Genomic DNA, 24235 nt, shown 5'->3' on the forward strand with positions numbered 1-24235 from the left:
CAGATCCAAGCTCATCCCTAAGCAACCAACTGCAGAGGAGATCTACTTCCTGTTGACATCACGTGACCCTGCCGGCTCGTGTGGGCAGACAAGTTGATAAAAGCTTTATTCACGAGGGGTAGAGCGGTCCTCCTCCAACCAGAAGGTCGGCGGTTCAATCCTCAGTTTTCCCATCTGCCTGCCGAAGTGTCCTTGGGCAAGATACTGAACCCCTCAATGGCCCCTCATAGATGTTGAATGCACTAATTGTAAGCAGCTTTGGAAAGGAGCATAATTTATGAACTGGAAACAACACGTGACATCTCTTAGCTCTGATTGGCTGATGCTCATTGGTCATGTGATTGTCACGATGAACTGATCAGGTCAAAGGTCACTGAGAAAGAAAACACTCGTCTGAGGGAATGAGTTTATTTCCAAAGGTCAGAGTGAACATTTGATGACAAACCAAAGACTGAGGTCAGAGGTCACATGACCAGTGGTTAGTTGGTGGCGTCTCTACTGCTCTGGTGTCCAGGCTGCTGACGTCTCTTGCTGCTTCTTCCCCCTCAGGTGAGGGAGGACAGCGTCCCTGTAGAAGATCTCAAGTCTGGACAAGGTCTCCCCCCACAGGTCAGGGTCATAGGTCACCGGGACGATGGCTGTCTCCTTTGTTGTGAAAACTACAAGATCGGCCTGTCGCAGGCCCGTCACTGCCAGCTGACACTGGATCTGTGTGAAGTAGCTGTGAGACGTCTTCAGATGGTAGACTGGCGACTGGGACAGGAAGACAACGAGGGGACGTTAGAGATGAGGACAAGTGAGGCTGGAAGTTGAGGACGGACATGCGAGGGACTAAATCAGTTTAACAACAGGAAGGAGACAAACTACATTAAACACACACGTACCCCTCCAGCGTCCTCGTCCTGTATCTCCAGACAGAAGCCGGGGTCGTCCCTGCAGGCGTCCTCCACACGTCTCTGTCTGTGTTTGTAGGGACACTTGACCTCCAGCAGCCATTGGCCAGTCAGGCTGTCCCTCACGATCCCATCAGGACTTGCAGCCAACCACGGCCGCTGGGCGTCGATAAACAGGCCGCACTCCTGAACTGTGATTGGCCGACCCAACGCCAAACTCTTGAGCTTCTGCAGAATGACATCATCACCTTTATCATTGTTACTCATCATGTAAGGATCTTCACGTGTTTGACGTGTGCTGGTGTTTTGCTCTGGGATCACTGGGAGCTGTACCTGGTACCTGCCGACGACCTCGGCCTCCATGTCCACCCCCCACCTCATGGCCCTGGTCTGGACCCTGCGGCCCTCACCTGTCCAATCAGAGCCGTTGATGAAGAACTACTCACTCATCCTGAAACCAGTTTTTAACTCTGACAGAAATATCAAAGGTTTGTCTGGATCAGTTATTTGCACAAGGTGTAAGGGGGTGTGGTTTACCTGTGATGGCAGTCAGGTAGGAGGTGGGCGGGGTTTGGCTCTTGCCGTGAACGAAGCGGCAGTGAGCGAGGCTATGAGCCACAGAGGCTGTGATCCGGTTCCTCCTCCAAGAAAACCAGTCCTGGTTGGTCCTCTGTCCACGGGTCAGAACCTCCACCTCCTTCACCACAGCCCTGTCAACCTGGACCCCCAGACCCAGAGGAACCTGCTCTGGTCTGGGACAGGCTCTGTTGGAGACCTGATCTGCTTTTTGAGAAGGACCTGGATCGGCGGCAGATATCTGAACTAGTTTCTTATTCGTTTTCTGATCGGGGGTCTGAGAACGGGGGGTCCGTCCACCACCACGATAAGGTCTAGCTGTAGGAACCACATCAGCCTGGGTGGTGTTGTCCCCATGTTGGCTGCCAGTGTGAGTGGGGGGCTCAGCTCCAGGTCTGGTCCTTTGTGTCTGACTGGTTCTGGTGTCAGTTGTTTTAGTGGTTTTGGGCCGTGCTCCATCTCCAGGAGTCTGGATAGATGGATGGTACCGGACCTGAGGCAGGATGGTTTCCCGGGTCCGACCGGTCACAGTCACCTGAGCTCCTGTCCACGATTTGTTTTTCTGCATTTTCAAGTCGTCTGCATCATAATCATAATCATATTTAACGATTGGACTAAAAAAACATCTGAAATGAGTCTGATCATAAAATCACATGAAAAACAAACTGACTAATGAAGAAGCGTTTTATTCTGTTCAGGAACAAAACGTCTGATGAGTCGAGTTTAAAGAGCGGAACAAGGCTCACGTGAAAGCGTCATGTGACCTGTGACCTGTGACCTGTGACATGTGACCTGTGACCTGTGACATGTGACATGTGACCTGTGACCTGTGAGGACCTTGGTGGATTTTCATTGAGAAAATGAGTCAAATTAAATTATAAAACTTGTTTAACACGTGTCGGACGCTTCGTTATTTCTACACGTAAAAGCACAAACCACAGTTTCTGCGGCGGAGCTTTTATTTTGTTGTTGTCGACTGTTGTTGACACGAGGAGGAAACCGCAGGAATATCCGAGTTTTCCTGAAGGCAGCTGAAGAGCTTTGTGTCACATTTTAAATCTTCCTCCCGTTCACTAACTCTTGGTTCCGTCTGAATATTTATAAATGTTACCACCGTATGTTTACATGTCGCGTGTCCTTAATGTAAAAACAACAACAACCTGAACAGCCAGCAGGTGGGTCAAAGCGGGTCAGGTCTGGTTCGTCCCGATTGAACCAGGTTAGATTTAGTAAGTTCGGGTTAAAGTAGGTTAAACAGAGTTAGTTGTAGTTAACTGGAGCGAATCCTACCTGGACGTGAAGTCCGGATGAGACCGGAACAGAAAGTGATTCTATTTGAATAGGTGCTGACTCATCGTCTCGTGACGTCCCGTGTCCGGTGCTCGTCTGGGATCGACCGACTTGTTGGTTTTTCATTAACTTAAAGAAACTTCTTAATGAGACTGATCCGGTTCGTGTTACAGATCCACGTCTAAAGGTCATTCCACAACAACACAACCTGAGACACTGTGTGGTGATGCCGCCCCCTGCTGGCTGATCAGTCACATGTTTCACTTTCAAATAATTAGAATTTAACCATCGAGTTCCACGTGTTGTTTTCTTTCATAATTCACTGTGTAGAAGCCGGCGGGGGGGGGGGGGGCTCGTGCTGTCCGACAGGGGGAGGGGTCATGGCGGTGGCTCAGGTGAGTCCAGGTGTGTTCCTCAGTGATCTGGACTCCGCTCTGAGCGTCAGTGTGTTGAGCAGCAGGAACATCACGCTCATCGTCAACGCCAGTGGACTGGGGGGGGTGTCCTACCCTCAGCTGGACCTGCAGCTGCTTCACGTCCCCGTCCAGGACCAGCCTCATGCCCCCCTGAGCCACTACTTTGAATCTGTGGCTGAACGGATCCGTCAAAACCACACAGGGGCCACGCTGGTCCACTGCACCGCCGGCCGGAGCAGATCCCCCGCCCTGATCATGGCCTTCCTGATGAGGTGACACCCCCCGACCTGGAGTCTGAAACCGCCAGGGTCTGTGTGGTCATTTGAGACTTTGATGGGGTTCTGGTCTGTGTTTCAGGTGCGAGGGTCTTAGCCTCCGTCGGGCGTATGAGCAGGTTCTGGATCAGAGACCCTTCATCAGACCCAACGCTGGATTCTGGCGGCAGCTGATGGACTATGAGCGGACTCTGTTCGGCAGGAACTCGATGCGGATGACGCGGACATCCTGTGGCGTCCTGCCTGAGGCCCTGCAGGACTCTGAGGCCCAGCAGGACTCGGAGGCCCTGCAGGACTCTGAGGCCAGAGCTGCGTACTGTGTTAACATCTGAGGAAACGGATCCAGATTCTCCTGAAGGTCCAGAACTTGACACGTCACAGATAAACAACAAAAACTGAAGGAATGTAAAGAAAATTAAAACATGAATCAGTTGATTTGATGAAACATGACTCTGGATATTTTCTAACTATATAAACAAATCAGCTCGGACAACAAACGTTTAATGTGAATGTTTGAACTGTTTATGTTTTCAACAATTTAATCATTTCTCACGTCTGAAGTGTGACGACACAAACTGGACTCATCCGGTAGAAAAACACAAAACGTTTATTGTTGTAGAAGTAAAGTGAAAACATGGAGAGTGACCGATTATCAATCTGACCTAACACAATCCAAGACGACCTGAGACCAGGGAGCGGTTCAGGTCCTGGTCTCAGTAGTGGTTCAGGTCCTGGTCTCAGTACTGGTTCAGGTCCTGGTCTCAGTACTGGTTCAGGTCCTGGTCTCAGTACTGGTTCAGGTCCTGGTCTCAGTACTGGTTCAGGTCCTGGTCTCAGTACTGGTTCAGGTCCTGGTCTCAGTACTGGAAGCTCCTCTTGGTCTGGATGTCGTCGAGGATCTGCTGCAGCTCCTCGTCCTCGAAGCGTCCCTCCAGACTGAGAACAGATCAAACTGAATGATTACAGAGTTTCAGAAGATCAGATGTTTGAGATCCATACTTTGAGGCTCGTGTGGTTCTGACCTGGGGATCAGAGCTTTGGCCTCCTCTGCAGCCTCCGGACACAGGTTCGCTAAACTCGACAACTCGAACTTATGAAGTTTCTTCTGCAGGAGGAGACTGAAAGGGGGGGGGGGGGGGGGGGGGGGGTCAGAACACAAACTCCTGCTTATCTCCCAATCAGGCGAGAGGTCAACAGGTGGAGGTGTACCTGCGCACAGCCGTGATGGTCTCTCTGTTCTTGAAGCGGCTGAACCGAGCCGTGTAGTTCAGAGTCTTCATGAAGACCTCGGACAGTTCCTGCTCGTCCTCCGCGCTCTCGTTCTGCTGCTTCCTGTGCTCCAGCAGCATGTGGACCTCCGAGTTCAGCAGCGTCTCCGCGTTCTCAAACTCTGAAACACAAGCACACATCAGCCTGGACCTGGTCTGGACCTGATCTGGACCCAATCTGGATCTGATCTGGAACTGATCTGGACCTGATCTGGAACTGATCTGGACCTGCAGAGTTACTGAGCCGAGTCATTAATAGTTTTTAATAATATCTTCTAACACTGTGCGTGAATCATCAGATCAGTGAAGTGACCGAGCCACAGGAGAGGAAGAAACCTTCAGACAGTGACCCAGAGGAGCTGAGGATCCACTGATGTGAGGTCGCCTGGTGGATCCAGTGTGGTGGATCCAGTGTGGTGGATCCAGTGTGGTGGATCCAGTGTGGTGGATCCAGTTTGGTGGATCCAGTTTGGTGGATTCTATGTCGTGCCGGCTGATCGTAGTGGTGATGGTGGATCCTGTGTCGCGTTGGTGTCAGATAATGGTGGTGGACCAGGACCGAGGTGGCAGCTGGTGATGGATCCTAACTGGACAACGACTGTGGACTATAGTGGATCTGATCTTGATGGTGGATCATGGTCTTGCTGGTTGCTGACCAGAGACTATGATGCAGCAGGACTGATTGACATATAGTATTGAAGTTATCCTTCAAGATGTTTCCCCTCATCAATGCTGTGGTAATGTGAGAACACTTCAGAATGAGTCCTACACTGTTTCATCTGGACCTGATCTCACGTGGACCTGATGGGATGTGGAACTGATGTGACGTGGACCTGGTCTGACGTGGACCTGATGGGATGCGGACCTGATGTGACGTGGACCTGGTCTGACGTGGACCTGATGTGATGCGGACCTGATGTGACGTGGACCTGGTCTGACTTGGAACTGATGTGACATGGACCTGATGTGATGCGGACCTGGTCTGACGTGGACCTGGTCTGACGTGGACCTGATGTGATGCGGACCTAGTCTGACGTGGACCTGGTCTGGTTGGATCTTTAGACACTGACCTTTAGGAAACAGCAGCTGTGACGCGTCTTCTTCAACATCACCGACATTAGGAGGAGCAGTCCCGCCTCCCGCCGCCATGACGACACTTCCGCGGGGACCCGCTCCGGGATTCTGGGGGAACCGGGGACAGTTACCGGGGACAGTTACCGGGGACAATAACAGGATGCGTGCCTCGGCGCCTTTCAGCCTCTAATACAGAAGCACTTCCGGGTCCAACAACAGCTACTTCCTGTCTGCAGTTTGAATCTTTCTAAATAAGAGCTGTTACAAGCAGCGCCCCCCGGCGGATAGTAACTGTCAGTGCCAACTGTCGTGACAATAAGTGGATCATGTTTTCTTCATAACAATAATAGACAACAATAACAATATACTAATAATAAGGACAATATTTGACAATATTCAATAACAATAATAATATACGTATCAAATCAAATCAAAGTTTATTGTCACATGCACCAATGACAGCGTCATCGGAGCATGTGAAATTCTTGTGACATGTCAGACAACATCTACGCAGGAGACGACTTTACAAAATAGAAAAATAACATACTATGTAACATAACATATAACATAACATCGTAACATATAACATAGTCAAGTGATGCAGCAGTTTACAGCGTGAAGGAGTGGGGAATATTAAATTAAATAATATATGTGAAGTAAGTGTATTTGTACGAGTGGGGGAGCAGAATGTACATGGTGACTGTTCAGAGGGTCAGTGTCGGTTGTTCAGAAGCCTAATGGCCTGGGGGGGGGGGGGGGGGGGGGGGGAGCGGTGAGTGAGTCTGGTGGAGCTCGATGCTCCGGTGACGTCTGCCAGACGGCAGCAGGGTGAGAAGTCCACAGCCTGGGTGGCTGTGGTCCTTGATGATCTTCATCCAGGACCAGTGCCTGGGTGGCTGTGGTCCTGGATGATCTTCATCCAGGACCAGTGCCTGGGTGGCTGTGGTCCTGGATGATCTTCATCCAGGACCAGTGCCTGGGTGGCTGTGGTCCTTGATGATCTTCTGTGCTTTTCTCAGACATCTTGTGTTGTAGATGCTTTGCACAGAAGGGAGATGGCAGCCGATGAGGCTCCTCTGTCTTCACCAGCCTCTGCAGGGCCTTGTGATCAGCAGCGGAGCAGCTACCAGGCAGTGGAGCAGCCTGAGAGGATGCTCTTGATGATGCACCTGTAAAAGTTTGTTAAGGTTTTTGCAGCCATGTAAGTCCAGACGCCAGGTGGCGCTCGAGGACAGATGGACTCTGGGTCTCAGCGTCAAAAGATCTGCGTTGGCCGGGAATCGAACCCGGGTCAACTGCTTGGAAGGCAGCTATGCTCACCACTATACCACCAACGCTTATGAGCGCATGGATGATCTAATTTAATTATAAAGCTTTCTTGACTACTCATTAATAATATAACTCGTTCAAGTAAATATATATTAATATATTTATATATATATAATAAATATATTTATATAATTAATGCACCAAACAAAATAAATGAAAAATGTGTGTGTCTATGTGTACCCATGTGTACATGTGTGTGTCTATGTGTATCCATGTGTACATGTGTCCATGTGTGTGTCTATGTGTGTCCGTGAGTACATGTGTGTGTCTATGTGTGTCCTTGTGTCCATGTGTGTGTGTCTATATGTGTGTGTCCATGTGTGTGTCTATGTGTGTGTGTCTATGTGTGTGTCCATTTGTACATGTGTGTGTCTTTGTGTGTCCCTGGAATCCCTTTGCTTTATCACCCGCAGATCCAGGGCCTCTGTGGCCGCACCATGGATTGAGGTTTGTTGATCGCGCACCGGGGGTCGTGGTGGTGGACCCAGTGTCGCGTTGGCATCGGGTCCGGGCATTGGACCAGGACCGCGGCGGCGGCTCATGGTGGTGGACAGTGACTGAGGACTGGAGCGGCGTTCTGGTCTGGATGGTGGATCGTGGTCCTGCTGGTTGCTGACCATGGACTGTGATCGCAGCGGGACTGCTTGGCATGTCATGTTGGGGTTGTCCTCGGGATGTTTACCTCATCAAGGCTGCTAGAGACTTTAATCTTTAATCTTGATGATGTTTTCCTGCACGTGGCATCTATTGACTTGTGTCCGTCCTGGGAGACGGGTCCTCACATGTGTCTCTGAGGTTTCTATGTATTTGTACCTGTTAAAAGGTTTTTAGTAGTTTGTCCTGACTCTTTCTGAGGGTTAAGGACAGAGGATGTCTCACCATGTTAAAGCCCTATGAGACAAATTGTAACTTGTGAATATGGGCTATACAAATAAAATTTGATTGATTGATTGATTTATGTGTACATGTGTGTGTCATTGTGTGTCCATGTGTACATGTGTTTGTCCATGTGTGTCCATGTGTCCATGTTTGTGTCTATTTGTGTCCATGTGTGTATCTATGTGTGTGTCCATGTGTCCGTGTGTGTCTATATGTGTCCATGTGTGTGTGTCTATGTGTGTGTCCATGCATACATGTGTGTGTCTATGTGTGACCAAATACATAGCAAGGAAAAAACACTATGGTTAAAATGAATTTTCGCTTTTCAAATGCAAAGACAGCGACCTGGGGGCTGGACTGATCCACTGTGTGTCTGAGGGGTGGACTGATCCACTGTGTGTCTGAGGGGTGGACTGATCCACTGTGTGTCTGAGGGGTGGACTGATCCACTGTGTGTCTGAGGGGTGGACTGATCCACTGTGTGTCTGAGGGGTGGACTGATCCACTGTGTATCTGAGGGGTGGACTGATCCACTGTGTGTCTGAGGGGTGGACTGATCCACTGTGTGTCTGAGGGGTTTGGTGGCAGCTCGGCTGAGGATTGAACATGCTTATTTCACACTGAAGGACAAGTTGGAGGGTTTCAGGGCTGTGTGGGGGGTGGGACAGGACCAGTCCTCACTGGGGGACAGGACCAGTCCTCACTGGGGGACAGGACCTGTCCTCACTGGGGGACAACCAGACTCTGGTTTTAACATTTCAACAGAACGTCCTTTAACTTTAGGGTTGGTGTGTGATGTGTGTGTGCATGAAATGATTTATCCTTTCTTTTCACATAGTTGAATAATTAAGATTTACTTTGACAATGTGTCATGAATAAAGTTATTCAAAAGTTAAATTTTTTTTTTTTAAAGTACTCTTCTTCTTCTTCTTCTTCTTCTTCTTCTTCTTCTTCTTCTTCTTCTTCTTCTTCTTCTTCATCCTCAGGAGAACGTGGCTGAAGTGAAGGTAGCCTCAGAGTTAGTGGAAACTTCCCAGCATGCACCTGTTTGAACTAGTTTCATCATGTCTCACTAATGGGACCCAGAGGACAGAGTCTGTGTGGACGTCTGGACACTGGGGGCCAGAGGCAGCTTCACTAACGGCCAATTAACCAGTGGAGGACACACGCTGTGGCCATGGGTACAGAAGCAGGTCCAGTCCAATGTGACCTGGTGTCCCCCACAGGAAGATGAGGGACCAAACGACCAGGACATAACAATAGATAATACATTTCAAAATAAAAGCCTCGGGTGACTGAACCTACAACGTGATATTACATCAGAATTGATATTTCCTCTCAGGATGTGTTTCTATGTCGAGTTGGACAAGTGGACGACTCGGAGACATTTCCTGGTTCTTTGTCCGGTTCCTGGTTGAAGAGAAATGTTCCACAGGCTCATAAACCAGAGCTTCATGATGTGAGCTCACTGGGAGATTGTCCACTGACTGGTGATTCACTGGGTGAACTGTGTTTGATCACAACAGAGTGGTAACTGGTTTCTCTGGTTTATTCTGGACAAATGTGTTGAACCAGATTATGACTCAACCGTCAAATCACTTTCCAGCACAAATATAAACTTTCATTTCTGATGCCAAACAGTATCAATATTTATTCACTGTACTTGTCCCCCATCATATAGAGCTGAGACAAGTCCCCCCCCACTCCCTTCAGTCTCCGTCCAAGAGGCCAACGTGTCACTGTTGCAGAGTGAGCAGCAGGGGGCGTCCTTCTAACAGTCACGAGTCAGGGACGTGACCAGAAACTACCGGAGACTCTTTCAACAGCAGCTCGTGCTTTCCCTTCCCGCTGAAGTTTGTGTAGTGTCTTATAATATAATATATTCAAATAATATAAATACATATAATACATTGCATAAAGGATATTATTATAAATGATCAAACGTTCAGACGGGAGGAGAGAACAATCATCAGTCAGTGAACTTTATTGACACCAAACTTTATTGACAATCTGACGTAAATCCTGACAAACTCGCAGTTGTAGTATTTTATCTTTTATCATTTTGTTTAAACTTTGCCGAATCTCTTGCATTTTGATACCATAAATTATGGGATGTAGCAGAGGAGGGATGGCAAAGAAATTCATACAGATGAAAATGTTCACAGCTTTTGGAACTTCATAAGTCAGACGATTAGAAACGACTCCGAAGAAGGAGGCCACAGAGAAGTTGATGAAGGAGAGAAGGTGAGGAGCGCAGGTCTGCAGCGCTCGCCTCCGTCCCTCCTGAGATGTCCTCAGGGTGACCTTGAAGATGTGGAGGTAGGACAAGAGGACCAGGCCGCAGGGGAGGACGAGGACACACAGAGCACAGCACAAACCAAACACGCTGATCAGAGTCGTCCGTTTACAAGAAAGCTTTGAAATCACCAAACTGTCACAAATGAGTTTATCCACAGCGTGGTGGCACAGAGGGATCGTGGACGTCAGATACACCTGGACGGCTGAGCTGCAGCTGAGGGACACGTAGACCAGGGTCAGCATCAGTTTGACCTTCGCTGGCGTCATGATGGAGTGATACAGCAGAGGTCTACAGATGGACACGTACCGGTCGTAGGCCATCAGAGCTAAGATACAAAACATACAGCCGGCGTACACGTTGGTGAAAAACACTTGTGTCAAACATCCAGTCAGAGACGTCTCCTGGCTGCCGGTCATGAGATGTCTGAGGACGAGGGGACACACAGAGGAGCTGCCCATCAGTCCGCTCAGAGACAGGTTCACTAACAACACGTACATGGGTCTGTGGAGACGAGACTCCACACAAACCACCACAACAAGGACCACGTTCACACACAATCCGGAAATGTAGAAGACAAAGACACACACGACAAGTGCAAAATGATCCAGGCCCAGAGAGCCGTAGATTCTAAAGTCAATGGGGGGGCTGGACACAGAGCTGTTCATAGTGGAACAGAATCAGAACCAAAGAAGAAACGGATCCGACACTTCATCAGTGAGACGTGTCGGCTTCTCTCTCCTCGACAGAATCCACCTGCTCTCGTGTTTTATAACGTTTTCCTCCAAGCTGACGTCACGCCCCCTCTGAGGCTCCAGGTCAGCTGACCTGACCTCAGCTGAACCTCTGAGGCTCCAGGTCAGCTGACCTGACCTCAGCTGAACCTCTGAGGCTCCAGGTCAGCTGACCTGACGTCAGCTGAACCTCTGAGGCTCCAGGTCAGCTGACCTGACCTCAGCTGAACCTCTGAGGCTCCAGGTCAGCTGACCTGACGTCAGCTGAACCTCTGAGGCTCCAGGTCAGCTGACCTGACGTCAGCTGAACCTCTGAGGCTCCAGGTCTGCGGTGGAAACAGAGTTCAGCAGAATCTGATCCAGCTGAACGAAGCGCTGGTTCTTCTGGTGCTGAACGAAGCGCTGGTTCTTCCCTGACCCAGACCCCACCCTGACCCTGACCCCAGGGTCAGGGTCAGGGTCAGGGTCAGCGTCAGGGTTTGCTGCTCCACTCTTTATTACATTTGAACAAACACTGTTCATGGTGTCAGCACATTATTATTCTGAAGGGAAATCAGACTGTGACCTTTCACGTAGAGAAACACAACAAGTTCTCCTTAATATCAAGGTTGGTTCACTTTAATAATTACTGTCCTTAATAATATCGTAGCAAGGTTTTGACACAGGGACAGATGAGATATGACATGTTAAAACTGTTATTAGAAATAAACCATTTGTTATGATGTCTGTTTTAAGAGTTAAACCTCGTCACAATAAAATGATCCTTTTTCAACCAAATCAAGTTCACCTTTTCAGAGTAAAAGTTCCTGAAATGTTTCTCCCATTTTATAAATATTTTATTAAATTCAACAGCTTGTTTATTCCATATAAATTCAAATAGTTCACTCTTTACAGAGCTGAAGTGATGATGAAGTGATGATTCAGGATGTGAAGAGAAACACAACCAGTCCCTGGTTCCACAGCAGTTTGATATATTCTGGTTCCTTAGTGTTGGATTAGATCTCATCTATCTAATCTAATCTGCTTCCTTAGTGTAGTCAGTTACTTAATGTCATGTTGCAGCTGAACATGACACAAAATGAATCTCAGTTGATCGTTTCATTTCCTTTTATTCACAATAAGCAGATATATATACAGTTGTCAGAACATTCAGAGTCACATCTTCCTCCCAAAGAGCAGGTTCTTGAATATGAAGCGTATTTTGGACATTTGCAGTCCGTACAGTAAAGGGTTGACGAGCGGCTGACACGTGAGCCAGTACACCGATAACACAACACGCAACGCTTTGGGAACACGGCTCATATCACACCTGCTCTGAACTATTTCAAAGAAAACCCCAAAGGAGAAGTTGAGCAGCGAGGCCAGGTGGGGGGTGCAGGTGCTGAAGGCTTTCTGTCTCGTCTGCTTGGAACCAGAGAAACAAACCTTTAAAATCCTCACGTACGTGTAGAGGATTAAAACAACCTGACCAAAAATGACTGTGAACATGTGAGTGAGTCCTAAGATGTTTTGCACTGAGGTGTCGGAACACGACAGCTTGACGATATAATGATTATCACAGTAAACCTGGTTGATGATGTTTCCACACAGCTGTAAAGGGGCAGTCAGACAAAAGACGAAGAAAGTATTGTTTAATAGAGGATAAATCCAAATCCAAGCAACGAGCCTGGCGATCTTATTAGAAGTCATACGTGTGTTGTACTGCAGAGGACAACATATAGCAAGATATCTGTCATAGGACATGACGGCTAAAGTGAAAAACTCCACGCCGCCATAAGAGTAGAGACAGAAAACCTGCAGCAGACAAACGGAGACAGGAACAGTGTGAACGTCTGAGAGGATCTGGAGCAGGAGCAGAGGAAACAGCCCTGTGCTACCATACAGTTCATTTACAAACAGGCTGCACAGGAACACGTACATAGGTTCATGGAGACTTCTGTTCATACAGATAACTACAATCAGCAGCACGTTGGCACAGAGGATCAACAAGTACAACATGAAAAGTATCAGGAGATAGAAGTATTTAAACAGTCCCGTGTCAACGTGGGCACCGAGCGTGAAATAAGAAACTTCTGTCGAGTTCAATGTGATCTTCATTTCAGTCCTTTAAGTGAAGATTAGCACTGTCCAGAGAATAAACACATTGTGTATTTATACATATATATATGTATAAATATATAAGTCAAACTTACCGAAACCTTATTTAAATTCAATATAACAGATTGTCACTGGAGTGCTCACAGTCACCCGCCTGTTGTGGCGACTTCCTTGTCTGAGCCCTGCTGAGCCTTATGAAGTCCAGGAGTCACTGGTTCCCCTGGTTCCACTGGTTCCACTGGTTCCTGCTGCTGTCAGAGGAGTGGGCGTCACTATCAGCTGCCAGGAGCCCAATGTCTCTTCAGAGCAAAGTCACCTCATGTGTTTTCACATGTTGGAAAAAGAGTCTGATTCAGCATCATTAAAGTGTCACTACAGAGCACTTAAATAATAAATATATATATTATATTCTATTCTATTATATTTGATTTATATATTATATAAATAGAAAACTGACTGTAGGATAAAATGGTCAAAGCGATCGTGATGAAAACCTTTTGAATGACCTCAGTGACCTTTCCAGCGTTTCTCTAAATGTTCCAGTCGAGCTCTCGACATGAGAAGAGGAGTCCCCCCCCCCCCCCCCCCCCTTGCTTTCAAATCTAATTCTGAAAAATAAGCTGGGATTAAAATATTTTTTTATATAAATATATTCTGTGAATCATTATCAATCATTTGACAATCGTATCAATGAACAACTTTCACCACTGATTCTGTTTTAACAGCTTCTATTGAATATTGAATAATTGTTCATGGAAATGATTTCTGTCTTTTTAAACAGACGGTTTTACAGAAAATCTTTTGCAGACAACAGCTGTGAAGGACAAACAGAGACAGATCTGTAAAAGAGACAGAAACTGGTGCTTCTTCTGAACTTAACGATTTTAATCACAAGATTCTCACGACACACATTTTATAATCAAGAGCAGAAAAATACACATTCACTTCTTTACAGGTTCCATCGACATGAATTCTGTGAGGAAAGTGAAGTCGTTTAGTGAAAGATCATTTTTAACCACAATAAGTGATGCAGAGAAAAGTAAATCCAGCTCCTGGTCCCAGTCTCAATAATGAAGACACCAGTAAACTGTGAACCACTTAATATCACAAAGTTCTCTGAAGACCTGTCTTTTAAAAATACCTTTTAATTTGACTTTGGAATAATTAACCTTTAAAATAATCTTGCTTTAGTTTTTAAGTTTGTTGGTGTAATATCACTTTTTATCCCTGGTGCCTAAGTTTAAATCTTGTTTTAATATGTGAAGCACTTCGAGCGACATGTTAGTTTCAACGTAAATAAGATGAGTTTAATAATTTTTCCTTGACAGATATAATTAGAGTTTTTTCCCCCACAGCATATTTTTACACATGATGCGTATTTTGGATATTCTCAGTCCGTACAGAACAGGGTTGAATAGTGGCGGACATGTTAGCCAATACAAAGATAAAAACACACGTAAATTCATGTTTAAACTGCTCATATCAAACCTATTCTGAACTATTTCAAAGAAAGCCCCGAAGGAGAAGTTGAGCAGCGAGGCCAGGTGGGGGGTGCAGGTGCTGACGGCTTTCTGTCTCGTCTGTTTGGAACCAGAGAAACAAACCTTTAAAATCCTCACGTACGTGTAGAGGATTAAAACAACCAGACCGAAGACGATAGAGAACATGTACACCAGGCCGAAGATGTTATTGACGGATGTGTCGGAACAGGCCAGCTTCACCAGAGAATAGTTGTCGCAGTAAACTTTGTTGATAATGTTCCCACAGAGTCTCAGAGGAGCTATCAGAGACACAGGGAACAGGATCCCGAAGACAGAGAACAACCAGATTACTGCAGTGAGGACAGCGACCTTGTTCGCCGTCATTATCCTGTTATACTGTAGAGGGTGACAGATAGCAAGGTATCGGTCATAAGACATAAGGGCTAAAGTCATAAATTCAACGTGACCATAAGAGTGAACACAGAAGATCTGCAGGAAGCAAAGAGGACGAGAAATAGTGTGAACGTCTGAGAGGATCTGGAGCAGGAGCAGAGGAAACAGCCCTGTGCTACCATACAGTTCATTTACAAACAGGCTGCACAGGAACACGTACATAGGTTCATGGAGACTTCTGTTCATACAGATAACTACAATCAGCAGCACGTTGGCACAAAGGATCAACAAGTACAAGGACAGGACCATCGTGAAGAACAAGTATCTCAACAGTCCAGAGTCCACATAAGCAGCCAGAGTGAAATAAGAAACCAGTGAGGAGTTCATCACGATTCTATACGTTCACAAAACAAACGAGTTCATCGAACAATAAACTGAAACCACGTGCTTCCTCTGTGACCCCCCCGACTGAGCCCAGACGCCTGCAGCTTCCTTTAACCTTGAACCAGGGAGACGCCCTGAGCTGCAGTGTCACCGTGTGACGTCCCAGGAGATCACATCAAACACACAACTAACACAGACACACAAATGAAACAGCCACAGTCGTGTTTCTGTCTGACGTCACTGGAGGTCTGTCATCCGTATATTCTCAGCATCGGGACTAAATCTCACAGAATAAAATAAACCTGTCAAATGTTCCACAGGAATCACCTGTCAATAGATTCCTGCTCAGACAGAAGACAGATTTTACATTTTTACTTTACGCGTTTTCCAAGTAGTTGAAGTAAAGATGTCACATGATATATCATCTTTGAAATGTTAGCCATTCATGTCTGTGTCACTTCCTGTCTAGACCCGTTGTAGCAGCCGATTGTCAAACAGATAAACGTATCAAATCAAACTTCGAATTATACTAATCAAAGGGCCACTGTTGCACCATGGGTTGCGGTGTACGCGGATGGGAAAAACATAGTGTCCAAACAGATGTCCAGTTTCTGCGAAAAGCGTGGTTTATTTAACCAAACAGCGAGCAAACAAAGAACAAAGAAAATTCCTGTGCCTCTCCCGCTCCGGTAAAAAACCATTTGCCCACCCAGGTGCATGCTGGTCCCTTACCGACAGCCTACCTATATAACTTCAGGTGCCCCCCTACCGTGCCCAAATGAAACAAAACACAAATAATAAACAAGGAACACCTAAAGTAAACAAATAATAAACTAGAATACTAATAGAAATCTAATCATAATGAAATCAAGCAAATTGACTGAGAAAAACCAAAAAACTAAATACTCACTAAACAAAATAATAAACTAAACAGCACTAAGTACTACAACTAAATAAATAGCTCCAACATTCCGGCCCCTAATTGTGCACTAAATCACAATTACTTTAATTTATCAAAGGAGCTATTCCCTCCACCCAATCTATGACTAGACAGTTCATGCATTAGCTTCAGTTCACTTTCTTCTTTATGATGTACCTGAAACAACAAAAGAGAGATATAGAGAAAAAGAGGGAGGGGGAGAGAGAGAAAGTCCATGGTGTCACATTCCTGCTTCCAACAGCAGGCAGAGCTTCGTCACAGGCCTCTCCAGAATGCTGGTCCTGGTCCGAAGGCGCACAGAGCGTACCAGGCCCTTTGCATCTGCTCTCACATCCAAGATTCTCCCCATCAGCCAAGATCCTCTTGGGGCTGCAGCGTCTGCAATGAGGACGATGTCTCCAGGAACGAGATTTCTCCTTGGTCTTGTCCATTTCTGTCTCTCTTGCATCATTGGTAAGTATTCAGCAATCCATCTCTTCCAAAACAGTTCTGCCATGTATTGTATTTGCTTCCACCTTTTCCTGATGTACAAATCATTGCGGTCAAACAGTCCTGGTGGCATGATTGGCTTCCCCTTTAACATCAGAATGTGGTTAGGTGTGAGTGCCTCCAGGTCGTCCGGGTCATCAGAGACTTTAGTGATGGGTCTGTCATTCAATATGGACTCAGCCTCACAAAAAACAGTTTGGAGCCCTTCATCATCGAGAATTTGCTGTTTGAGAACTGAAGTCAGAACACTTTTCACAGAGCGAATCAGGCGCTCCCAAACACCACCATGATGGGAAGCTGCTGGTGTGTTAAAGCTCCATTTTATGCCATCCTGGACCAACGCTCTCTGAATTTTGCCATGATTTAAACCAGCCAGACTTTCCTTCAGCTCCCGGTTAGCTCCAACAAAGTTTGTGCCGTTATCAGACCTGATGGTGGAGATTGGGCCTCGTCTACAGATGAACCTCCGGACAGCATTTATACAGGAATCTGTATCCAACATATGTGCCACCTCCAAATGCACAGCACGGCTAGTCAGACAGGTGAAAAGCACTCCATACCTTTTAAGAAGACTTCTGCCTCTTTTAACCTCAATGGGCCCGAAATAGTCAACTCCAACATCTGTGAAAGGGGCTCTATCAGGCACCACTCTTTCCTCAGGCAAGTCCGCCATCTTCTGTTCAAGGAGTTTCCCTCTGTTGCGTCTGCAAACAACACAGTCAGATATAACTTTCCTTGCAGCAGAGTTTGCATTGATGATCCAGTACCTCTGCCGCAGCCTGGACAGCATGTGATTTCTTCCTGCATGTCCCAGTTGATGATGAATATGACGCAGAATCAGTACGGATACATGCAAATCTTTGGACAAAATGACTGGATGTTTGGACTCTGTTGGTAATGCTGATTTATCCAGCCGACCACCTACTCTGAGGATTCCATTATCCATCACCGGATCCAGTCTGTACAGAGGACTCCCTTTTGCAACAATTTTACAACCATTCTTCAATGAGGAAATTTCAGCTTTAAATTTGTGTTCTTGTACATACTGAATGACTGACTGTTCTGCTTTTTCCAGATCTTCAGGAGTCAAGATTTGTCCTTTGAGTGTGGCTTTAAAGCTCTGAATTTTCCTTTTCACTTCCTGCTCTTTTGGCTCCAGCTTGTCCTGGCTGAGATATTTAGAGGCACACAGCTCCTTTCTCTTCTGTCCCAATAACACAAGAGTTCTCTTGACCTTCAGCAACCAGGCAACAGACCTTTTTAGTCTCGTCCAGGATGAAAAGTAACAGAGCAGGCGATCTGTGGCACTTTCAGAATCCACAACAACAGAATTTACAGTCAACTCCCTTTTGACCTCTGGGTCATCTGCAGGAATAACATGAAGATCAGCATCCAATTTAGGCCAAACCTCCTTTGGCCCACAGAGAAACTTCGGCCCATTTATCCATCTCCTGCCTGTCAGGAAATTATCTGCCGTCATTCCTCTTGATGCATCATCTGCTGGATTCTCCTTAGAACAAACATATCTCCACTGATCAGTATCTGATGCTCCTCTGATGAAGGAGACTCTGTTTGCCACGAAAGTTTGAAATCGTCTGGTTTCATTACAGATGTATTTAAGAACAGTTGTGCTGTCGGTCCAGAAAACTGACTTTTCCAGCTTAAGTTGCAACTCCTTCTGAAGCATCTTGTCAACTCGAACTGCAAGAACTGCTGCTGTGAGTTCCAGTCGAGGAATTGTTGTCTGCTTGAGTGGAGCAACTCTGGCCTTTCCCAACAGAAATGAAACCTGAACGCTGTCATCCTTTTCCAGTCTCAAATAGGACACTGTTCCATATCCAACTTGGCTGGCGTCAGAGAAGTGGTGAAGCTGTGCAGTGGCAGGGTCTCCAAAGTCTCTGGGTTTCATACAGCGATCCACATTGAATTCAGCCACCTTCTGAAGATCCTCCAACCACTCAAACCACTTCTTGGAGAGAGAATGGGGGATAGCTTCATCCCACCCCAAGCTTCTCCTACAAAGCTCCTGTAACAACAGCTTGGCTGGAATGGTGAGTGGGGACAAAAAACCTAAGGGGTCATAAAGTGAGCTGACCACTGACAAAATACCTCTTCTTGTCTGTGGCTCGTCTTGCACTGAGGTTCTAAACTTGAATTTGTCAGTTTCAATGCACCACTGTAGCCCCAAAGCTCGATCCATCGGAAGCTGGTCCACATCCAAATCCAGCTCCATCACTTCCTTTGCTCTGCAGTCTTCAGCAATTGACAGCAGCACTGTTCGGCTGTTGCTGATCCATTTGGAAAGATTAAATCCTCCTTTGTGACAAAGCGCAGTCACATCCTTGACCACTTGCACTGCCACCTCCTCTGAGGCCACTGATTTCAAGCAATCATCGACATAAAAATTACACTTTACTGTATTGACCACTTCATGGGGGAAATGTTCGGCATTGTCATCTGCTGTTCTCCTCAATGCATAATTTGCACAGCTTGGTGACGACACAGCTCCAAACAAATGAACTTTCATGCGATGTTCCACTGGAGCCTGTGAAACGTCTCCCCCAGGCCACCAGAGAAAGCGGAGAAAGTTGATGTGCTTTTCAGAAACATGAACTTGGTGATACATTGCTTGGATGTCGGCCATTACTGCAACGGGCTCTTGTCTAAATCGAACAAGGACTCCAACTAGAGAGTTGGTAAAGTCAGGGCCCTGTAAAAGCTGACAGTTCAGTGACATCCCTTTGTATGCTGCTCCACAGTCAAAAACAACTCGCAGCTTGCCTTTTCTGGGATGATAAACCCCGTGATGAGGGATATACCATACATTTCCATCACTCTGTTTAAGTTGATCAGAAGGCACCACTTCAGCATATCCTTGAGCCACCATGTTGTTTAAAAATGTGATGTACTCTCCTTTAAATTGACTATTCTTGGCAAACTTTCTTTTCAGGCTCTGGAGGCGCTGTTCTGCAACATGACGATTATTTGGCATGAGAGGGTTTTCCTGCCTGAAGGGTAAGTCAATGCAGTAATGGCTTCCAATTAACTTTGTGGTGTTATTCATAACATTCATAAACTTGACATCCTCTCTGGACATTTCAATCTGTTCATCTGATGACCTCTCATTAAAATCATGGTTAACTCTGTTTAACCAGCATTTCTTGAAGATGTTCAACAGAGATCCGGTTGGATGTTACAGCAGAGCAGTCACTTTTATTCTTGTTGCTCCCACCACGAAGTGGACCATTAATGACCCAACCGACCCTGGTTCTGACAGCATAAGGTCCTTCATCCTGGCTGTTTATGAGCTCCCAAGGCTCCATCACTTTTGGTGCATCAGTTCCAATGAGCAGATCAACACCTTCCTCAATGTCATGAAGTTGAACAGCCTTGAGATACGACCACTGATCAACGTCCTCTTGTCGTGGAATATTGAGTGATGAGACAGGCATGTTCTTTTGTGTTAAAACATCAGGTAACTCAATAAAGTCATTCATATTCAGACCAGACACTTCCAGACCTGACAACACATGAGCATTTACTATCTTCTTTTGACCCATTGTTCTTAACAGAATACTTGTCCTTTTACCTCTCACATTCAATTTTCTTGCCAAGTTCTCCGTACAAAATGTTCCTGAGCTCCCAGGATCCAAGAAAGCATACGTCTGCACAGTTTTGTTGCTCCTCTGACTCTTGACTTTGACTGCAACAATAGAAAAAATGGAGGCATCTTCCTGACCGGCCCCAATATGGCCACAGGTCTGAAACACTGCAGGTGAAACATTTGAAGAGCTCACAGACTGTTGATCAGAGGGTGTGGCTTTATCCTGACGCTCTATATGAAGGACACTTGGGTGCTTTTGGTGACACACGTTGCAATCCAAACGACTCCTGCAGTATTTGCTAGTGTGGCCTTTTTTCAGGCAACCAAAACAGATTCCTTTTTCTTTAATGAAATTAATCTTGTCCCTGTGTACTGTCATCTTGAACTGTGAGCATTGGTCCATTGAATGATTAACTTGTGAAAAGAACAGGCAGTTGAGAGTGGAGGACTTGATCTTGTTTCCTGTATGTTGAGTTATGACTCCATCCTTTACTGTAGTGACGTTAGTAGCAAAGCTGCTTCCCTTTTTCCTTTGTTTGAAGTGACTAACAGTGGAAGCTTTGGAGTTGGTGAGCTGTGGGTCTTGAATGTTGCCAAAAACTGGATCTGAAGCAATTTTGACTTGTCTTTCAATAAAACCAACAAGATCAGCGAACATTGCTCTGTTACCTCTTCGTTCTTGCAGATCACAAGCAACATTTCTCCATCTTTCCCTTAACTTGTAAGGAAGTTTCACAATGATGCTCCTCATGTTAGATGGTAAGTCCAGCTCTTTCATGTTCAGCAGTTGCTCTGTTAAGTTTGAACATCCACGTAGAAACAAAGAGAATGATTGCAACCCTTTAATGTCCTCACTTTTTACAGGTGTCCAGGTAAGTATTTTTTCCATGTATGCAGCTGCAATTTTGTGTTCATTTCCAAAGTGCTCCGCAAGAAGACTCTTGGCTCGGTGGTATCCCTGCTCTGAAGGCAAGTGCTGACAACTGTGCACCAGGTCTTTTGGCTGCCCCCTGGTGTACTGTTCAAGAAAGTGCAAACAGTCACTCCAATTGTCTGTTTTCTCCTCCACTCCATTTTCAAAAGCTCTGATGAAAGACCTGTATTGGAGTGGGTCTCCATCAAAAACAGGGATATTCCTAGATGGGAGGTTAGAGCACAGATTTTGTTGGACAAGCAACGCAGCAATGTCATTTTGTCTTTGCATAATGTTCACAATGTCATTTTGATGGTTGTCAGTCAGAGCAGTTTGATGGTGAGCATGTCCCATTTGAGTTCCATTTACAGTTTGCATCACATGAACTGGAGCTTCAACTTTTAATGTCATTTCATCCATTTGTTTTTGTTTAGGCTTAACCACTGGTGGTTGGAGTTCAGGAGCAGACAAACCAAGAGCATGATCTTTTTTTTTTATTTTATCAGGCACAAAGGTGTTGGCATGGGGATTTAATTCACTCGCACCGTGAGAGTTGTTCCTTTCAAAATAAGAGTTCATGCCGTTTGAATGTTTTGAGCCACACTGTGAACGGATTTCCAAGACTTGAAGCTTTGCCTTTGTTGCTGCCAGTTCCGTTTCAAGCTCAAGTTGTTCCTTTTCTCTCCTCAGTTTTTCCTGTTGCGCTTCTATTTGATGTTTCCTTTTTTGCGCAGCGATGCGCTCCACAAGCGCTGCCTTATCGGCCTCAACTTTGATACGTGCAGATGATATTGATGAACTCCGTGATAGTCGGGAGTGTGATCTTAGCGAACTTGATTTTATACTTGCAACATTGGAGGCACTATCTTCAGGATGTATTCCATCAGCAACACATTGATTGTCAGGATCGTCTTTATTTGTTTCAACATATGGATGACCCGCCTTAAAGAGCCAGCCTTTTACGTTGTCAGTGAAATCACAAAACATTGTCATTTTTTCCAAGAAGTATTTGCTTTGCCTTTCAACTTCATCTTTGGGCAAAGGTAGACTCATAAAAGATGTATGGGTTTCATTTGCGTCTTGGTAACATTGCATGAACACAGCAAGCTCATTCTTTACTGAATCAACGTTTTGTATTGATGCCATCAACGCACTCATATGTTCCATGCATCTTTTAGCTTGTTTGCATTTTGCACTCCTTTTTTCCTGATACCTTATCACAATGTATTCCATTCCTTTAGAAGACATTTTAACAACTCTTTTTGATGACGGCTCTTCAGCCTCCGTTGCAGCAACATCAGACATTTTTCCGTTTCTTTTAATTGCTTTCTTTCCTTTTTTATTACACCAATGACAGTCCACAAGCGCACATCAGAGCAAGTTACAAACACACGATGCTTATTGACCAACAGATCCTCTTCATCAAACAAACACACACTGCGGCCGGCTTTTTATGAATAAATGAATGCGCCGTGGCCGTGCGTAAAAGTAGACATGTAGCGATTCAACCATGCACTCATTGAACTCCATGTATTGTGAGATACTGTGTCAAACTCCACTCATTTGGCCGTTTTCCATTACAGCTTTTTACAGTTATATCACATACCGGTTTCTTTGAGAAGGTTGAACGTCTTGTCGATCTGGGCCAGAAGCAGCATGCGCGCCGTGGCTGAGTCCAAAAGGTGATTAAACAATCTCTGCTTTCCATTCGTCCATAATGCGCACAATGCAACAAGTCCAGTGTTGAAGCTTATTTCCTTTGAGTCCAAGGGCAGGTTTTTTACTTATGTAGCAGCCGATTGTCAAACAGATAAACGTATCAAATCAAACTTCGAATTATACTAATCAAAGGGCCACTGTTGCACCATGGGTTGTGGTGTACGCGGATGGGAAAAACATAGTGTCCAAACAGATGTCCAGTTTCTGCGAAAAGCGTGGTTTATTTAACCAAACAGCGAGCAAACAAAGAACAAAGAAAATTCCTGTGCCTCTCCCGCTCCGGTAAAAAACCATTTGCCCACCCAGGTGCATGCTGGTCCCTTACCGACAGCCTACCTATATAACTTCAGGTGCCCCCCTACCGTGCCCAAATGAAACAAAACACAAATAATAAACAAGAAACACCTAAAGTAAACAAATAATAAACTAGAATACTAATAGAAATCTAATCATAATGAAATCAAGCAAATTGACTGAGAATAACCAAAAAACTAAATAAAGTACTACAACTAAATAAATAGCTCCAACACCCGTTAAAGCATCTCCTGAGAACAGAGGGTTCAGTGATAACACTGTGTGGTAGAGCGTTGGTGCAGGTGAAGGGTTAAACCACTTGCAGGGGAAGGGTTAAACCACCTGCAGGTGAAGGGTTAAACCACCCGCAGGTGAAGGGTTAAACCACCCGCAGGTGAAGGGTTAAACCACCCGCAGGTGAAGGGTTAAACCACCTGCAGGTGAAGGGTTAAACCACCCGCAGGTGAAGGGTTAAACCACCCGCAGGTGAAGGGTTAAACCACCCGCAGGTGAAGGGTTAAACCACCCGCAGGGGAAGGGTTAAACCACCCGCAGGTGAAGGGTTAAACCACCCGCAGGGGAAGGGTTAAACCACCCGCAGGTGAAGGGTTAAACCACTTGCAGGTGAAGGGTTAAACCACCTGCAGGTGAAGGGTTAAACCACTTGCAGGGGAAGGGTTAAACCACCCGCAGGTGAAGGGTTAAACCACCCGCAGGGGAAGGGTTAAACCACCCGCAGGTGAAGGGTTAAACCACCCGCAGGTGAAGGGTTAAACCACCCGCAGGGGAAGGGTTAAACCACCCGCAGGTGAAGGGTTAAACCACTTGCAGGTGAAGGGTTAAACCACCTGCAGGTGAAGGGTTAAACCACCCGCAGGTGAAGGGTTAAAC

General features: G+C 46.0%; 6 protein-coding genes and 1 non-coding gene across 9 annotated transcripts; 1 reads left to right on the forward strand and 6 right to left on the reverse strand.

Moving 5' to 3' along the window:
- Window positions 1-392: 392 nt before the first annotated feature.
- Window positions 393-3004, reverse strand: LOC128440523 (uncharacterized). The gene is made up of 5 exons (XM_053423264.1): window positions 2760-3004; window positions 1431-2048; window positions 1227-1303; window positions 885-1121; window positions 393-753 (listed from the first exon to the last, which is right to left on the reverse strand). Exons 2-5 carry the CDS (start codon window positions 2035-2037, stop codon window positions 496-498), a joined length of 1179 nt encoding a protein of 392 aa, XP_053279239.1. The 5' UTR covers window positions 2038-2048; window positions 2760-3004; the 3' UTR covers window positions 393-495.
- Window positions 2462-3895, forward strand: LOC128440532 (dual specificity protein phosphatase 14). The gene is made up of 2 exons (XM_053423278.1): window positions 2462-3447; window positions 3533-3895. Exons 1-2 carry the CDS (start codon window positions 3140-3142, stop codon window positions 3780-3782), a joined length of 558 nt encoding a protein of 185 aa, XP_053279253.1. The 5' UTR covers window positions 2462-3139; the 3' UTR covers window positions 3783-3895.
- A 144-nt stretch (window positions 3896-4039) lies between these two features.
- On the reverse strand, window positions 4040-6007 carry polr2d (RNA polymerase II subunit D). Of its 3 annotated transcripts, none has more exons than XR_008338536.1 (5): window positions 5789-6007; window positions 4660-4840; window positions 4473-4568; window positions 4251-4386; window positions 4040-4154 (listed from the first exon to the last, which is right to left on the reverse strand). XR_008338536.1 is itself a non-coding variant. In XM_053423279.1 (4 exons), the coding sequence occupies exons 1-4, from the start codon at window positions 5865-5867 to the stop codon at window positions 4308-4310; spliced, it is 435 nt and encodes a 144-aa protein (XP_053279254.1). In that variant the 5' UTR covers window positions 5868-6007; the 3' UTR covers window positions 4040-4307. The 3 variants fall into 3 exon arrangements, 1 of the variants encoding a protein (XP_053279254.1); XR_008338535.1 differs by having other exon boundaries at window positions 4203-4386; XM_053423279.1 differs by having other exon boundaries at window positions 4040-4386.
- Window positions 6008-7057: 1050 nt separating this feature from the next.
- Window positions 7058-7129, reverse strand: trnag-ucc (transfer RNA glycine (anticodon UCC)). Its single transcript has one exon. It is a non-coding gene; the product is annotated as a tRNA-Gly (tRNA).
- Window positions 7130-9983: 2854 nt separating this feature from the next.
- On the reverse strand, window positions 9984-10964 carry LOC128440346 (olfactory receptor 52D1-like). Its single transcript, XM_053423034.1, has one exon. The coding sequence runs from the start codon at window positions 10962-10964 to the stop codon at window positions 9984-9986; it is 981 nt and encodes a 326-aa protein (XP_053279009.1).
- Window positions 10965-12185: 1221 nt separating this feature from the next.
- LOC128440534 (olfactory receptor 478) lies at window positions 12186-13142 on the reverse strand. Its single transcript, XM_053423280.1, has one exon. It carries the CDS (start codon window positions 13125-13127, stop codon window positions 12186-12188), a length of 942 nt encoding a protein of 313 aa, XP_053279255.1. The 5' UTR covers window positions 13128-13142.
- A 1292-nt stretch (window positions 13143-14434) lies between these two features.
- On the reverse strand, window positions 14435-15409 carry LOC128440347 (olfactory receptor 6N1-like). The gene is given in 1 exon segment (XM_053423035.1): window positions 14435-15409. A coding segment is annotated over 1 exon segment (954 nt). The 5' UTR covers window positions 15389-15409.
- Window positions 15410-24235: the final 8826 nt, after the last annotated feature.

This window comes from Pleuronectes platessa, chromosome 5 (genome assembly GCF_947347685.1).
Source record: "Pleuronectes platessa chromosome 5, fPlePla1.1, whole genome shotgun sequence".
NCBI classification, from domain to species: Eukaryota; Metazoa; Chordata; class Actinopteri; order Pleuronectiformes; family Pleuronectidae; genus Pleuronectes; species Pleuronectes platessa.

Bases quoted from the DNA above. Each gene is read 5' to 3' on its own strand.
- LOC128440523 (XM_053423264.1), bottom strand. From the start codon at position 2,037: ATGCAGAAAAACAAATCGTGGACAGGAGCTCAGGTGACTGTGACCGGT. The intron at 1,304-1,430 runs GTAAACCACACC...CTGATTGGACAG, and splicing joins CTACCTGACTGCCATCACAG to GTGAGGGCCGCAGGGTCCAG. The intron at 754-884 runs GTACGTGTGTGT...TTCCTGTCCCAG, and splicing joins AGGACGAGGACGCTGGAGGG to TCGCCAGTCTACCATCTGAA.
- LOC128440532 (XM_053423278.1), top strand. From the start codon at position 3,140: ATGGCGGTGGCTCAGGTGAGTCCAGGTGTGTTCCTCAGTGATCTGGAC. The intron at 3,448-3,532 runs GTGACACCCCCC...TCTGTGTTTCAG, and splicing joins ATCATGGCCTTCCTGATGAG to GTGCGAGGGTCTTAGCCTCC.
- polr2d (XM_053423279.1), bottom strand. From the start codon at position 5,867: ATGGCGGCGGGAGGCGGGACTGCTCCTCCTAATGTCGGTGATGTTGAA. The intron at 4,841-5,788 runs GTCAGTGTCTAA...CTTGTGTTTCAG, and splicing joins ACAGCTGCTGTTTCCTAAAG to AGTTTGAGAACGCGGAGACG. The intron at 4,569-4,659 runs GTACACCTCCAC...CCCCCCTTTCAG, and splicing joins ACCATCACGGCTGTGCGCAG to TCTCCTCCTGCAGAAGAAAC.
- LOC128440346 (XM_053423034.1), bottom strand. From the start codon at position 10,964: ATGAACAGCTCTGTGTCCAGCCCCCCCATTGACTTTAGAATCTACGGC.
- LOC128440534 (XM_053423280.1), bottom strand. From the start codon at position 13,127: ATGAAGATCACATTGAACTCGACAGAAGTTTCTTATTTCACGCTCGGT.